Genomic DNA, 16,036 nt, shown 5'->3' on the forward strand with positions numbered 1-16,036 from the left:
GTCTGGCACTGGATTCATGTCCTCACCCAGGCACCGATTTGCTTGCGCAGGCCACGCCACATGAATTTATCTGCCACGAGCCTTGTTATCATCCTAATCGAAGGGTGAGCCAAACAGTGTATGGCATCAAACACCCGACGTTGGCCAGTGAATACATCACAAAGAAGGAAGGCATTTGCTGGACCAAAGTGGCCACTTCCTCATCTTCCTGCTGAGCTCCTGCCAAAGCCCTGTAGTCTATTCCGGGAGCAGGCGAATGGAGGGAAGCTAAGGTGGTGCAGGATAGTGGGTCACCGATTAGATTGCTCTTCCCCGCGATGTGCTTTATCATAATCGTAAACTCTGAAATATAGGAGAGTTGTCATTGTTGTCCTGCTGACCATGATCTGACATCTTGGCAAAGGCAAAAATTAACAGTTTGTGATCCATGTTGACCGTGAACTCCCTGTCCTCTAGGAAATAACAAAAATGCAACGAGCATTCCATTTCAATTCCTTGGGATGCCCAGACAAGAGTTTGAAAAGCATCTACATAGCTTTGGCTGCAGCTGGCATGAAACGATGGTAAAAGTTAATCATGTCAACAAACTCTTGCAGGCCCTTGATGGTAGAGGGTCTTGGAAATTTGCAAATGGCCTCGACCTTGCAGGGTAGTGGAACCGCTCTGTGCTGCTCAATGAGGTGGCCGAGGAAGTCGATTGATGTGATTCCAAACTGGCATTTGGCCAGGTTGATCGCTAACCCATGGTCATCTAGCCACTGACATAGTTGACATAAATTGGTCCACTGCTGCTGCTGCGAGTAGCTGGCAATAAGGATGTCATCCAAATAAACGAATACGAAATCCAAGCCCAGGGTCACTGTGTCCATTAGTGTTGAAATGTCTAGGCTGCACTTTTTAAAACAGAGGAATTCAAATAGCCAAAGAGGGGTATTTAAGGCAGTCTTAGGAATGTCATCCGGGTGAACTAGGATCTGATGGTACCTGTGCACCAGGTTAATTTTGGAGAAAATCCTAGTGCTGTGAAGGATCGCAGAGAAATCCTGTATATGGGGAACTGGGTCATGCCCTGCTGCAGTGATGTCCTTCAGACACCGATAGCCCCCACAAGGTCCCCAACTTCCAGAACCCTTAGGTAGCAGCGATGCCAAGGGTTGTCGAGGCAGTGTGGTCACCTAGGCCATCCACATGGAGAAGTCATGCTGCCCTGTGGTGTCAGGAAAGGCCGAAAGTATGTATGAGCAGGTCTTTGATGGCTTCATACCTGTTGATGGCTGGAAGCTGGTGCAAGAAATCAGCAATATGCCCTGCAGTGTCTTGGTCCAGCAATGCAACGACATAGTCATACTTCGTTATGTCAGCAGTAATTTGGTGCAGATGGAACTGGAACTTGGCCTGTTCAAACTAGACCTGTTTGAACCAGACCTGTGGCTGCAAGATCCAAAATACTGGAAGTTTGTGCGCAACGGCATTCTGCACATCCATAGTGAGGTCGAAAATGTCGTTTGGACAGTCACGGTCACTAATGTGGCAGGTCACCACTGTAGCAGGTGGTGAAGCAACTAAGAACACAAGAGACACTTTGAGCTGATGAGCTTACAGTCGTTTAAAATATCTGAAATTTGTGCGCTCCCCGCGTCACGTGACTCCCGGAAATGACACGGCTCCCAGAAGCCTTAGCATCATTAGTCCCTGGGAAACTCCCAGGAACTCCCAGGCCCACGGAGACCCACAACTCCAATGCTCTGTTGAGGTAAGTGCTGGCACATTCCACCACAAGCTAATAAGTGAGGTTGGGAAGGTTGGATGAGTAAAAACATTATCAATGTTGTCTCAAAATAAAATTCATTGAGATTCCACACAAATTAATACTTGCAAAAAAAAAATAGGAATTTAAATTTGTGTTCTAATTATCTCTCTCAACTAACTTGTTTCGAAGCAGCTAAAAATTATGCAATCCCCTCTAGGAAAACTATTTATCTGCCTGCTGCCTGATAAACTTAAAGTGCACGTGCATCCCCTCACTGCCATTCCAAAAAAAAAGCACGTGGTTTGTTACACTGCCATGTTTAGTATAGACCACGGCAGACTTTCTCCGAGTTGCCAGAAAGCCAGGCCTGGAGGACCTATGTCCTCAAGTCACCGACAGTCGCATAAGTTTATATCCATTCATAAAATGTGCTGGGCTGTATTTGCAATGTTTTTTTATCACTTTGAGTTCTTCTCTCTCCTTTGAACTCAAGCTTCCCCTGGTATTTGATGTCCTACTTGCCCCTTACATTATCTTTTTTAAACTACTAGGTGTTTTAGTATTTGTGTACTTTTTTGAATATTTTATTTTAAAATTTTAAAACAACAATAACATCAATTATAATAAAATTCATATACGGAAAAATATATATGGATAATAACAAAAAAACCCTCCCCACTAATATCCTCCTTCCCCTATATCTACCCACTAAAAAAAGGAGATAATCAAATATACATATAATTCAACTACTTGGTTGTGAAACCAAGACGTCTAAATGGAATGGATTTAGAGCTCAAATCTTCAAACCAAGAATTTTCAAATATGGGCTCCATACTTTTACAAATAAAATTTGTCCCTCAAATTATACATTATCTTTTTAAGATGGATACATGATTTCATTTCAGTATGCCATCTTTGCATTCCTAGAACTAAATCAGATTTCGAAGTAATAGCCAAACATTTCTTAGATACAGTCAAGGCTAAACGTAAAAATTCAATTTGATACATGGTCAATCTTAATCTCAAAGCAATCATCTTACTACCTCCCAATAAAAACAACATTGAATCAAACAGAAATTTAACTTTTAATACTTTTTCCAAAAATAATTTAACTTGTATCCAAAAGATCTTAACTTTAGGACAGATCCAAGTCAAATGGAAAAAGGTAACTTTCTCTTTACCATATCTAAAACATAAATCTGAAGACATTAAATTAAATCTCTAATTTTTTTAGGGGTTAGGTATAATTGATTATGTGTATTTTTTTAAACTTAGAACCCCATTAGAACATATGCTACAGGCCTCACACTTGCTTAATCCGGTCCTGTGCACACTGTAGATATCTAACTTTTTCAGACAGGTAAAATACTTCGCCACTTTAAATTGATGTATGTGTGCAGGCGATGGCTTCTGTTATATATGTTGCAACTGTCTCTTCCAGTCTTACATATGTCTTAAAGATTCTACTATGGAGTTCTAGCTTTTGCTATCACTCTTCATTGAAAATTGCCATTGTATTTGTACCCTGCATTGGGCAAATTGGCATTCCTCAATGTTTCCATGATGCAGTAGTGCTATCTTACAATAAAGTCGGTTGTGAGATCATGTCTTTAATAACCTGACTAAATATGTTCATCAATTAAAGTACTATCCAAAATAACTTGTTATGGTGCTGAGATGGATCCTTTAACATCCTCACCTGACATTTGAATCTCAGTTCAAAATGTGTAGTCCTCCACAATTCTTGAATATTATTATCCTGTTAATTTCTTAATACTTTCCAAGATGAAGTATCATTTGCTTTCATATAAGACATGCTATCATACTATGCATTTCAGAATCCATTTCAGTTAGAAGAATTGCTTTCTCGCACTCCCATATACCAATATGTTGTTTTAAATTTATTTGTCACGAAATACTGAGTACAGTGAGAAGTGTTTTTCTGAGGGCAGATTAATAGGTTACCTATTCATAGTCATGTAAAGAGCAGAATTACAGAGTGCAGAATTGCAATGAAAAAAAAAAGATCAATTAGCACCAGACAAGGATAGTCCTGTTATGGGGTTCATGCAGGAGCCTTTAAGCCTGTAGGTGTGTGCTTTCACACCATTAAGCTTTCTCCATGATGGTGGGGTGGGGGGGGGGTTGGAAGTGAGTGTATCTGCAATATGATGAGTCCTTCAATATCTTCGCTGCTTTTCCCAAGCAACAGGAGATGGATATATAGATGGATTTCATGTAGGGGAAGGAGATTTGAGTTATGCTCTTGGCTACATCCACTAACTTCTGTAGCTTTTTCTGATCTTAAGCCAAGTAGCTCCCAAACCATGCTGAGATGCATCCAGCTAGCATGGTTCAAATGCTGCATATGCAGGTGTTGAGGGACAAGCAGGACATGATGAACTCCCTTCATTTTCTCAGAAATTAGAAGTATTGTTGTACTTTATCAACATCAATGTCCTTGTCTCGGGTAAGTTCAATGAAGATATCTATTCCCAAGAACTTGAAGCCATCTACTCTTTCAATGTCAGTGCCATTAATATGGTCATGGGTGTGGACTCCGCTCCTGCTAGTGAAATCAGTCATCATCTCCATCATCTTATTGATATTGAGAGGTTGTTATATTGGCACTAGGCCACCACAGTTTCCAATTTCTTTCCTGTAGTACATCTTGTCATTTAATACTATGGTATTGTCAGCAAATTTGAAAATAGAATTGGAACAGTATTTAGCTGCACAGTCATGAGTAGAGGAAGTTTAGTAGGGAAGTTAAGTACACCTCCTTAAGGAGTGCTGGTGTTGAGTGTGATTGAGGAGGAAATGTTATCCATCTTCACTGACTGTGGTCTGTTCGACAGGAAGTCAAGGATCCAGTTGCAGAGGGGGGCAATGAGGCCTAGATCCCAAAGTTTGGGAATGATTTTTCTAGGGACTATGGTATTAAAGTTAAAGCTGTCATTTATGAGCAATACTATAACATAGATGTCCCTGGTATCAAGAAGTTCCAGGGCCTTGGAGAGATGGCACCTGCCGAGGATCTATTTGGCCAGCAGGCAAATCATTTTAAGCATAAATGATCCCATCATCATTTGCTATAAAAAATATTTTCAGATTTTCTATACGTGAACTGTAAGAATTAGGCAACCAAACATGCTCCTTCCAATCTAACCAGTTTGGGCCCAAAGTCATTTTTCTTTCTCTTTTCTGATTTTGCTCTGTCAAAACTGATGATGTCACATCAGAATATCTCTACAATTTCAGTGTATATAGTTTAATCATTCTGGCCACCAAGAAGGCTGATTTGAATTCTATCGCATGACAATTATAAATTGCCATTTTATTTGTAACCTTCATTTCTCAAAAATCATTTCCATAAGTGGTGCAATTTTATAAATAAAATCAGCTGTGAGATTCTGACTTTAATATCTTAATTGAACAGCACCTCCCATAAAGGCTGCACAAGTTATGGTGTCACTGTGCCTTACTTAATGAGATTATCTTGTTACTTCTAGAGACCTCTCTTATCTCAGTGGACAGACACCTGAATATGCTCAGCTGCCCACACATCTGCTTCACAAGAACTGTGCCAGTCCTCACTCAGGTCATACTCTTCCCCTTAATCATTCAGAGATTTGTCCAGTTTTTCTACCATGCCCAGACTTGTCGGTACTCATTCAGGTTGCTCAATAATGCAGCCAAAGCCTCAAACTACTCCACTGGTTACCATTGTTGTCAGCTCATACCAGAGTCATTTTGCTTCACTTGAAATATGTTTTCTTTCTTTCATACAAGGTTTGTTCTTAATAAATTTATTATTAATTTGTAATATAAGCATATGCTCTTGTTCTAAAGGTACATTGTGCCAGGAATATAATAAATTACTGAGTCACAGAGAGCAGCTAAAATATATGCATCTGGTTTAATCAGTTTTCTTTATCTACACTATGCCATGTGCACATACATCATAATATGTCATACATTCACCTGGTTTTCCTTCATGAACCACTTCTGTGGAATGTACAAAAGCCTTTCATCACATTGAGTATTTGGGCTTAATCTATAGCATGTGAGGACTCAGAGAATGTAGAATTCTGCAGTGGTGGACCTTCAGAAAAGACAATGCATTCACCCACTTCACTCCACTCATTTAACACATCTTTATAGATGCAGAATAATTTCTTGACCAAAAATTTGACATAAGATGAATGTTAATACACAGGCATTCACAAACAGAGAATTAATATTGTTAATTTGAATCTCTAAGTTCGGGCCTCACCCCCTGGGAGCACATGCTAAAATAACACTGGTGGATTCACTCCTTGCAATTATCCACCCATGCAGTTTATAGACAATAGTCCTGAGAAGCATTCTTGCATTTTCCTGACACTGCCTACAATGAGGCTCTATCCAGGAATCCAGGTCTTAAATATGAACATTATTGGGTATTGTAAAACAATTAGAACCATAAACTGGAAATGTTTTCACAATCTCTTGCGTGCTATTTTGAAAATGCCTCAATTAATTTGAAATATTTGACCATGGAAAACACTCATTTCTCACATTCAAAGTAATCTATCATGGTATCTCTAAAGGAAGACTACAGGATTATGTGGATCCAATCAACATACATGCTTTAAAGAGAAATTTTCTACCACTGCTTAGGTAATCAATTCTCTCTGGAGACACTAAAATAATCAACACATTGTGTCCCAAATTTTCATAAAGTACTTGTCCCAGCCATAATCCTAAAGTTTGTTCTTGTTGTCTTGCATTCATATACCATCATCTTTACCTTTGGTCTCTCTAATTATAAACAGGTTATTGGAGTTGACAAAAAGATAATTTTATCTCTAACCAAATGGAAGAAAATGCAAGTAGTTAATTAACCCAGGGAAGCTACCCACCAATCTCCCCCCATTGTTTGTGATTTTAACATGTGCAGTGGACTTGAAACTCTATTTTCACCCTGGCTGCAGCTGAATACACCTACAAGTCTTGTCTGGTGACACCACTGAGGGGAGGATGTGGCACCAGCAAAAGCCAATCAAAATAAACAATATTACTTTCCTAGAAGGGCCAGGAGAGTTCCTCTGGATCAAACGTTGCACATTTATACCTCCCTTCCCTGGGCTTCACAATCGTACATCTTTTAAAATTGTATGACTTATTCCTAACCACAAGCATCCCTTCTGGGTCAAGCAACCAGTCTTATGTCACCCTAGTTTCTGCATCCCCTACTCCCATCACCATTAATCATCTGCACTTTCCACATTTATATCAGGCTTGCCTGTATGCAGATAAAGCTCCTCAGGCCAAATGAATTGTGTTCTCGGCCAAACGAATTGTGTTCCCATTTAACCTTCCCCAAGTGTCCTATGTTTATTTTCAGGGAAGTTTAAGAATTGTAATATTTGTACCAGATACAAATGCTTAGCATGTTTATTCAAAATCCCACCCAACTTTAATAGAGGTCTTGATCATTCAGATTTAGTGGGCTAATGCCTCTTCTAAAACAGCAAGAGAATTTTACACAAAATGTATTCAAAGCCAAAACAAAATTTTGAAAGTACAAAGGGATAAAACTTACAATATTCATTACAGACAAGATATAATGCTCGATATCCTTACGGCCATGGTATCCCACCATCATTTTGTCTGCCACTACCAGAGTTTCCACAAAGCGTTCAAGGCTTACTGATCTCTTTGGTCGTTGGGGACTGTTTGTGGTTTTGTTATTTGGCAACGAGGTTGGAACGGCTGAGAGATCATTTAACCACCAAGGCTTTCTTCTTCGTGAGTGGTCTTCTGGAAGTGAAGATAATCAACCACGTTAGCTGGATTAGTTTTTTTTAAGCATCTAATAGAACCTAGAACACTACAGCACCCCTCGAAGATATGCCAACCCATATATTCCTTAAAAAAAGTACTAAACCCTCTATTTTTCTTCCATCTATATACCTGTCTAGGAGTCTCTTAAATGCCCCTAATGTTTCAGCTTCCACTACCTTCCCTGGCAAGACATTCCAAGCACCCACAACTCTCTGTATATAAAAAAAACTTTCCCCTGATGTTTCTCCTAAACTTCATTCCCTTCCCTTTGTATTCCTGTCCTTGGTCGTTTCCTGATCCTGCCCTAGGAAACAAGCACTGGCTGTCCACCCTATCTATGCTTCTCATAATCTTGTAGACCTCTATCAAGTTTTCTCTCATCCTTCTACACTCCAAAGAAAAAAAGTCACAGCTCTGCTAACCTTGCCTCATAAGACTTATTTTCCAATCCAGGTAAAGCTCCTCTGCACCCTCTCCATAGCTTCCACATCCTTCCTGTAATGATCTGGCCAGAACTGAACTCAATACTCTGACTAGAGATTTGAAGAGTTGCAACATGACCTCTCTACCCTTGAACTCAATCCCCCTATTAATGAAACCCAACATCACATAGGCTTTCTTAACTATCCTATCAACCTGTATGGCGACCTTAATGGATATATGGATTTGAACTCCAAGGTCTTTTTGTTTATCCACAGTTCTAAGTAACCAACCATTAACCGTGTACTCAGCCTTCTGGTTTGTCCTTCAAAAATGCATCACATCGCACTTATCCAGCTTGAACTCCATCTGCCACTTTTCCGCCCAACTCTGCATCCTACCTCTTATCATTTTGTAACCTTCGACAACCTTGAGCTCCATCCACAACTCCTCTATCCTTCATATCATCCATAAACCTACTGGCCCATCCTTCTGCCTCTTAATCCAGATCATTTATAAAAATCACAAAGAACAGGGGTCCCAGAACAGATCCTTGCAGCACTCCACTAGTCACCAACCTCCAGGAATACTTTTGTTCACTACTACTCTCTGCTTTCTACCTGCAAGCCAATTTTTTATCCACACAGAAAAGGTTCCATGGATCCCATGCCTCAAGACTTTCTAAACGGGTCTCTCATGGGGAACCATATCAAATGCCTTACTAAAGTCTAAGTAGACCACATCTACCGCCTCATTCTCATCAATTTCTTTTGTTACCTTCTCAAAAAAAACTCAATTGGACCTGTGAGACACGACCTTCCCTTCACAAAGCCATGCTGACTATCCTTGACTAGACTGTACTTCTCAAATCCTCAGATCATGTCCTTAAGAATTCTCTCCAATAGTTTGCACATCTCTGATGCAGACTCACTGGTCTATAATTCCCAGGATTCTCCCCATTACCTTTTTTAAATAAAAGGACTACATTTGCCATTTTCCAGTCCTCTGGCACCTCACCTGAGAACAAAGAGGACTCAAAAAATCATAGCTACTGCCCCAGCTATCTCTTCCCTCACTTTCCACAGCATCCTGGGCTATATTGTATCCAGCCCCAGGGACTTATCAATCTTGATGTTTTTATGAAGATTCAACACTTCCACTTCCTTAATCTCCACATTGTTCAGCACACAGGCCCATTCAATTTTGACTTCACCGTGATCAAGGTCCTTTGGTCTTGTGAATACTGATGCAAAGTATTCATTTCGGACAAACCCAACCTCCTCTGCCTTCAGGCACATGTTGCCTCCCTTAACCTTTAACGGCCACACCTTCATTCTTGACATCCTTCTGAGCTTCACATATGCATAAAACGCCTTGGGGTTCTCCTGAAGTCTACTTGTCAAGGCCTTCTCATGCCTCCTTCAAACTCTCCTAAGTTGTTTCTTATGCTCTTTTCTGGCTAATCATATGCTTCTCATGAGCCCTTTCTTCTTCCTGCTTCCTATATCTAGTTATATCCTTCCTTCTTCCTCTTGACTTGCTGCCCCACCTGTTTGTTCAACTACAGTTCCCTTTTCTTACCATCTTTTCCTTGTCCCTATGGGACAAATCTATCCTGAATCAGCTTCTTTCAACTATGGAGTTTCACTTTCATGAATTGAAGCTGTCACTAATTAAAGGATATGAAAACTGAGGAAGAACATCTATGGTTCAAATTATAAGGAAAATAAACACACAGACTTGAAATTTCTGTGTTATTTCTTGCAGATACTTGCAGATTTCCAAGCCTTCAGTTGGGACTCCTTGCAATACTGCTTAAGTGGCATTACAAATTGAGCCATGCCATTACATTCTGAAATGGTTACAACTTTAGACCTGCTTCAAGTCAGTCAGTTTTCCTTCTCTCTTTCTAAATATATTTGGTCTTCTGCAGCAAACAGCAAATTGTAATATAAAAACTGGTAATATTTCCATAAAGACTACTTTTAATAGTTAACAATAGAACAGTAAGAATTATTAGCACTCTGGTTTTATAGCATTTTAACATGTCAGTTGTTGAATTCTAGTTATGACAAAGGCATTCGTCAATTGGCACAGAGAAAGTACAATGACCATGATCTGTGTGGGCTTGGGATGAAAATAGTACTCAGGACATTGAGAGAATTTCATATTTTCATGAGAAGCATGAGATCTTTCACGTCCAGCTAAATGAGCATGCAGAGCCTCAGTTTAACATGTTGTGCTCAATCAATACATCTTTCATGCCTGTGCTCCCACTAATCCCAGTTGATCCCTAAGCTAACTGCTGTGGCCATCCAGGGAAGAAGAATGGGAGAGGTAAAAACAAAATTCTGGAGAAACTCAGCAGATCGAACAGTGTACTAAAGATAAAGATACATAACCAACATTTTGGGCTTGAGCCCTTCATCAAGGTGTGGAAAGAAGAGTGGGAGAGCACTGTAAGTGGCAACTAGCCTCAGACCCTGTGGATCTCACCTTGGATAACACCGATGATGTTTTTGGTTATCTCCAATCAGAGACATTTACAAATAGTTCGATAGATGTATTTTAAATTTTTTTTAAAAATCACTTAAAATGGCGTAATCTGCTGGAAATTAACTATAAAGAAAAAAGGAAAACAAAAAAGTCTGTATTTCTCCTTTTTAATTAAGGCCTGCAATTAGATTCAAAAGTATGGGGTATTACAACAGCCATCCCTGTTGGGAAGTTAATAAGCAAGATGCCCCTTAGTTCAGGATGTTTGCTCATTAACTCATTGGTAGAGCAGATGGTGCATCGCTCCAACATCTTTATCATTTTAGACAATGAATGTCAATCTAAAGGGGACCTTAAATATTCATAAGTCTAAAATATTCTTGGGCCATATATTACATTCATAGAATCTTACATGCAGAGGAGGAAACAGTGTGGTAACCCAGTCCTGAAGTTACTGGACCATAGCTACTACCAGTCTTGAACCACTGATCTAGAAAATATCTACAAATCCCTTATTACCAGCATGCAAAATCAAATTTAAATTTGGAACTAAAAAGCTAATATTAGTAATGGTAACCATGAAACTAATGAACTGCTTAAAAATAAAACCTTGAGTGTGTGAGACACTCTACTTGTCTGGATAAGTACAATGGCAACAACTTTCATGAAATTCAATACCATCCAAGGCAAATTCCCACACCCTCACTTTCCCCTATTTCTCTAGCCACATTCCTCCTCCTCCGCCTTTTTTTCTCCTCATCCTCCACTGCTCATCACCCACACCTTCTTTCCCCTGGACCCCTACCTTTTTCCATTCCTTCCTCCCATCAAAGTGCATCCTTTCTTATCACCTCTTAGCTTTTTTTTATTTTTCCAATCTCTTCTGCCCACCTGTAAACATCTAACACCTGTGCTCCTTCCCCATCCCCTCCCTTCACCTCAGCTTTTTATTCCGATTCTGCCCCAAAACGTCGACTGTCTATCACTTTCCATGGATGCTGCCTGACCTGCTGAGTTCCTCCATGATTCTGGGTGTTGCTCCTTACATTTGTCTCCAGAACCATAATGAGGTTGATCATTATTATGTGCCTCCCCAGTTCATAAGTATTCATTCCACTAACAGGGTGCAGCTCATTATTAACCAACAGTCCCACAATGTAGGAAAACCTTTACATCTCTGAGAGCTACCCATAATGAGTACATAGGTTAGCAGTAAAATCAATGCAAAATAAATCCAGATCTCCTGAATCAGAGGTGGGTATTCTGCAGCACCACTCTAATAGGGTCTAGAGAATTGTGATTGTATACTTTACAATGAGTCCTCAACACAGGACTCCAAAGGAAGTTTGGTGGTGCAATTCTTAAATTTCTTAACCAGTAACCCAGAAGCTAGAACAATGCAGAAACCCATGTTTGAATCCCATGATTGTGGTTGTGGAATTGAAATTCAATGAATAATACGCAATTTACATAAAAATGCAATGGGTTATTTTGTCTTGTTCACTAATACTCTTCAGGGGTGGTAATATGCCCAAGTTAAACTATATGTGATCCTTGACTTAGATGGCTCTTGGATATGTTAACAGAAATTAACATTACATTTTGAAAAAACATAAAAAAGTACCAGGTAGTAAGAAATGTTAAAGTGAAACTAGAATTGGATTTGGAGGACAACTTATAACTGTAAGAAATAATCACATAGGATATTTCATCTTAACTGCCCACTCTGTTTCATAGCCCACTCTTCACCATCTTGTAAGTCGAAAAGTACACAACTGTGTGCCAGAATATGAAACCAACATTCTCACTTCTCCAGGAACAATAAAACAGATAAGATGACTTCAGTATGATTAACAGGAATATTCCTCAAACTAAAATTTTAGTTGCACAGTTTCAGTTTATTTAACTGATGCCTGTATAGTTGTGAATTACTTCTAAAGTGCTTCTGGTTGGTAATAGCGTCTGGAATCCAAAATGTGCATTCTATTTCTTCTTGATCCTTCTACATTGGAAAGATAAGAGAGGTGGTTGGCGGCATTGTTGAAATCAACATTTTAGATTTACTTGCTTTTGGAGGGGCACTTTAAACAGAACACATTAAGTGCTTTTAAACTGCAGCACCTGGTTGTCCCCCTGGGATCCAGGTGCAATTAGTGGGGCAAAGGTGCCTCCAGCACCTTTTAAGCTGAGGGGGGGAAAATCGCCCCAGTAAATCGCCAACCCAGCAATTTAAGGGGGATCCTGCCCCTGCAATGACGCGGTGCTAGACTCATCATGCAAACCAGTCTCCCCGTCCCCCCAACCAGCTGTTAGTCTCCCCTAACCAGCTGTTAGTCTCCCCTAACCAGCTGTCAGTCTCCCCCCCCACCACCACCACCAGCTGTCAGTCTACCCCCCCCACCACCACCAGCTGTCAGTCTACCCCCCCCACCACCACCAACTTTCAGTCTCCCCCCCACCACCACCAGCTGTCAGTCTCCCCCCCACCACCACCAGCTGTCAGTCTCCCCCCCACCACCACCAGCTGTCAGGATCCACCCACCACCACCAGCTGTCAGGCTCCACCCACCACCACCAGCTGTCAGGCTCCACCCACCACCACCAGCTGTCAGGCTCCACCCACCACCACCAGCTGTCAGGCTCCACCCACCACCACCAGCTGTCAGGCTCCACCCACCACCACCAGCTGTCAGGCTCCACCCACCACCACCACCAGCTGTCAGGCTCCACCCACCACCACCAGCTGTCAGGCTTCACCCACCACCACCAGCTGTCAGGCTTCCCCCACCACCAACTGTCAGGCTACCACCACCACCAGCTGTCAGGCTCCACCCACCACCACCAACTGTCAGGCTCCCCCCACCACCAACTGTCAGGCTCCCCCCACCACCAACTGTCAGGCTCCCCCCACCACCAACTGTCAGGCTCCCCCCACCACCAACTGTCAGGCTCCCTCCCACCATCAATCGCGCTCCCCCCAAACCGCGGCAGCCGACCCCTCTGCCCCCACGGCAGCGACCCCTCTCCTCTCTCCCCTACGGCAGTGACCCCTCTGCACCCCCTCACAACATCGACCTCTCCCCTATGTCAGCAATCTCTCACCCCACCCCCACTTCTTCTCCCCAGGCCCTAGCAGCAATCTCTCCCCCCCCCCCCACCCCCCCCCGATCACCACAGAGACTTCAGCAGGGGTTTCCTCTGACACCAGCATAGAAACGCTGATGTCACAGGAGTAACCAGGTCAGTTATTTTGCTGTTCAAGCCGCCAGTCGACACGTCCTGGGTAAGTTTATCTGGGTTCCTTGACTACCTCCGAGATAGGGCAGGGACCCGGATGACTTTGGACAACGCTGACCAGGTCAGACCCTTTCAAGCTGCCTTGTGAGTGGGATGCTATCTGGGCAAATTGCCCGGTTAACTCCATTTTACAAGGCAGTTTGAAAGCACCTAATTGAAAGGGCCTAGCACCTAGTTGGCCACCAGCCACTCAAGCCCCAGGTTGAAATATGAGCTCTTTGTCACACAGTTGACTGTCACCTCACAGTAGCTACCCTTTGATATGCTCTCTGTGGTCTGTGGGTGTGAAATTTAACACTGCAGAGAGCACAACTCAGCAGCCTGTCTACTCCCCAACCAATGTTCTTTTCATGTAATGAGGAAGAATATATTACTGCAAAATAAAATGCAGAATCAGTACCATATGTTTTAAGCTGCCCCTGTTTTGGTGGAAGGAAGATTCAGGCCTCTTAAGTCTAGCATCTAAGGCCCCTGAGGCAATAGCCTCAGCATCAAAGGTAGAAGCACATATTTCCCCTTAGAGACTGCGAGATCATTGTTAAAGGATTCTAAGAATGTTTGACAGATTCTTGTTTGACCTGGTACAATCATTCCTGCACTATCTGCCAATATATGGGATAGTTCACTCACTCACTTTGTCACAAAGTTGTTGGCCTTGAGCCTTGCATTGTTTCATGGCCCTACCTGGCCCCATTCAGCAGCAACTTCACCCTTCCTTCCTACAGAGCTCAGAGACCCCAGATAAATAAACACACTCCAGTATGCAGATAGTATGCCTGTCTTTTCATTTGCCCTGATCTTTAAATACTGCCCTCGCAAAATGTTTTCCTTTTCCATCAATATTTTATATTTTATATTTGGAGCTGTGCAAAAACCAATTTGAAATGCAATTGCTCCCAGAAATATAATGGGTTAAATATATTCAGCATGTTAAAAATAGCAAGGATTCTTTGGTGAATTTACAGTGCATATAGTTCAGGAGGAGGTGTGAACAATTCAAGTTTTGTTATTGGTATCTTATTTGTATGAATTTTGCATTTAATATTAAATTTGAATCAGAAATCTGAACCTGAAGACCAATATTGAGCAACAAGTTGTTCCTTCCATCTAGCTAGATGAAACCTTAAAATTGATTCAACTTTGTTACTTTCCTATAAAGCTTCAAAAGCAATTACTGAATACGCACAAAATCAGTGAACCGGTGCGGACTCAAAAGGCCAACATGGCCTATTTCCGCTCCGTAAATGGTTATATGAAATATATGTCGCTTAAAAGAATGATTATAACACACAATTTTTATAAATATTATCTTTCATGAAAAGTGACAAGCAACATCAATGTGTCTGAATCTTTTTAATGCCAGCGGCTATACTTTGTGAGGTGCCTGAGGCGGTTTGGTATGTCACCGAAGATTCTCATAAACTTCTACAGGTGTACTGTAAAGAGCATTCTGGCTGGTTGCATCACTATCTGGTATGACGGCACCAAAACTTAGGACAAGAATAAACTCTAGAGGTTTGTTAACTTGGCCTGCAACATCACAGGCACCAGACTTCACTCCATCGAAGACATCTACATGAGGTGATGTCTTACAAAAGCAGCCTCTATCCTCAAAGACCCCCATCTCCCAGGCCATGTCCTCTTCGCTCTGTTACTATCGGGTTAAAGGTACAGGAGCCTAAGGCTGAGCACTCAGCAGCACAAGGACAGCTTCTTCCCCGCTGCTGTCAGATTCCTGAATAATCAATGAACCACAAACACTGCCTTACTTTTCGTGCACCATTATTGTTATTATTTTTATTTTATTTTTATAGTAAAATCGTAAGATTGTTTATAATATAAATGTTTGCTCTATGATGCTGCCACAAAACACCAAATTTCATGACTTGTTCACGACAATAAATCCTGATTCTGATGTCCATATTTTCTTAACAAGAACAGTTAGGCCATTCAGACCAATGCGCCCATTCTTCCAGTTGGACTGTTCTTGTTTCATCTCAATTCATGCAGCTCAGCTACACAAGCCTGAGTGCCCTTTACTTGGAAAAATTTATCTGTTACACTTAAAATGATTAGGTAATCATGTTGGCACCCACTGCTTTTATTCTGGGAATACTTAATCTATACTGCATAAAGAAGCAGTTTCCAGTTCCTATCAGCAGTCCATTATCCCCATAAGTTTCAATATAGCCGTCATTATCATGGTACCAAAGAGGGAAACAGTAACAGGCCTCAATGACTACT

General features: G+C 41.4%; 1 protein-coding gene across 4 annotated transcripts in view; it reads right to left on the minus strand.

The window, feature by feature from the left end:
• The window catches only part of adamts6 (ADAM metallopeptidase with thrombospondin type 1 motif, 6), a 293,482-nt gene that overhangs the window by 260,063 nt on the left and 17,383 nt on the right, over positions 1–16,036 (minus strand). For 3 of the 4 annotated variants that reach the window (XM_069924504.1, XM_069924503.1, XM_069924505.1), the window contains exon 4: positions 7,338–7,555. In XM_069924504.1, the coding sequence (XP_069780605.1) occupies positions 7,338–7,555 (218 nt within the window). Of the gene's footprint in view, positions 1–7,337; positions 7,556–12,427; positions 12,498–13,805; positions 13,938–16,036 lie in introns of those variants that run through there. The other variant, XM_069924506.1, reaches the window with a different exon arrangement.

Source organism: Narcine bancroftii, chromosome 3 (assembly GCF_036971445.1).
Source record: "Narcine bancroftii isolate sNarBan1 chromosome 3, sNarBan1.hap1, whole genome shotgun sequence".
In the NCBI taxonomy this organism is placed as follows: Eukaryota; Metazoa; Chordata; class Chondrichthyes; order Torpediniformes; family Narcinidae; genus Narcine; species Narcine bancroftii.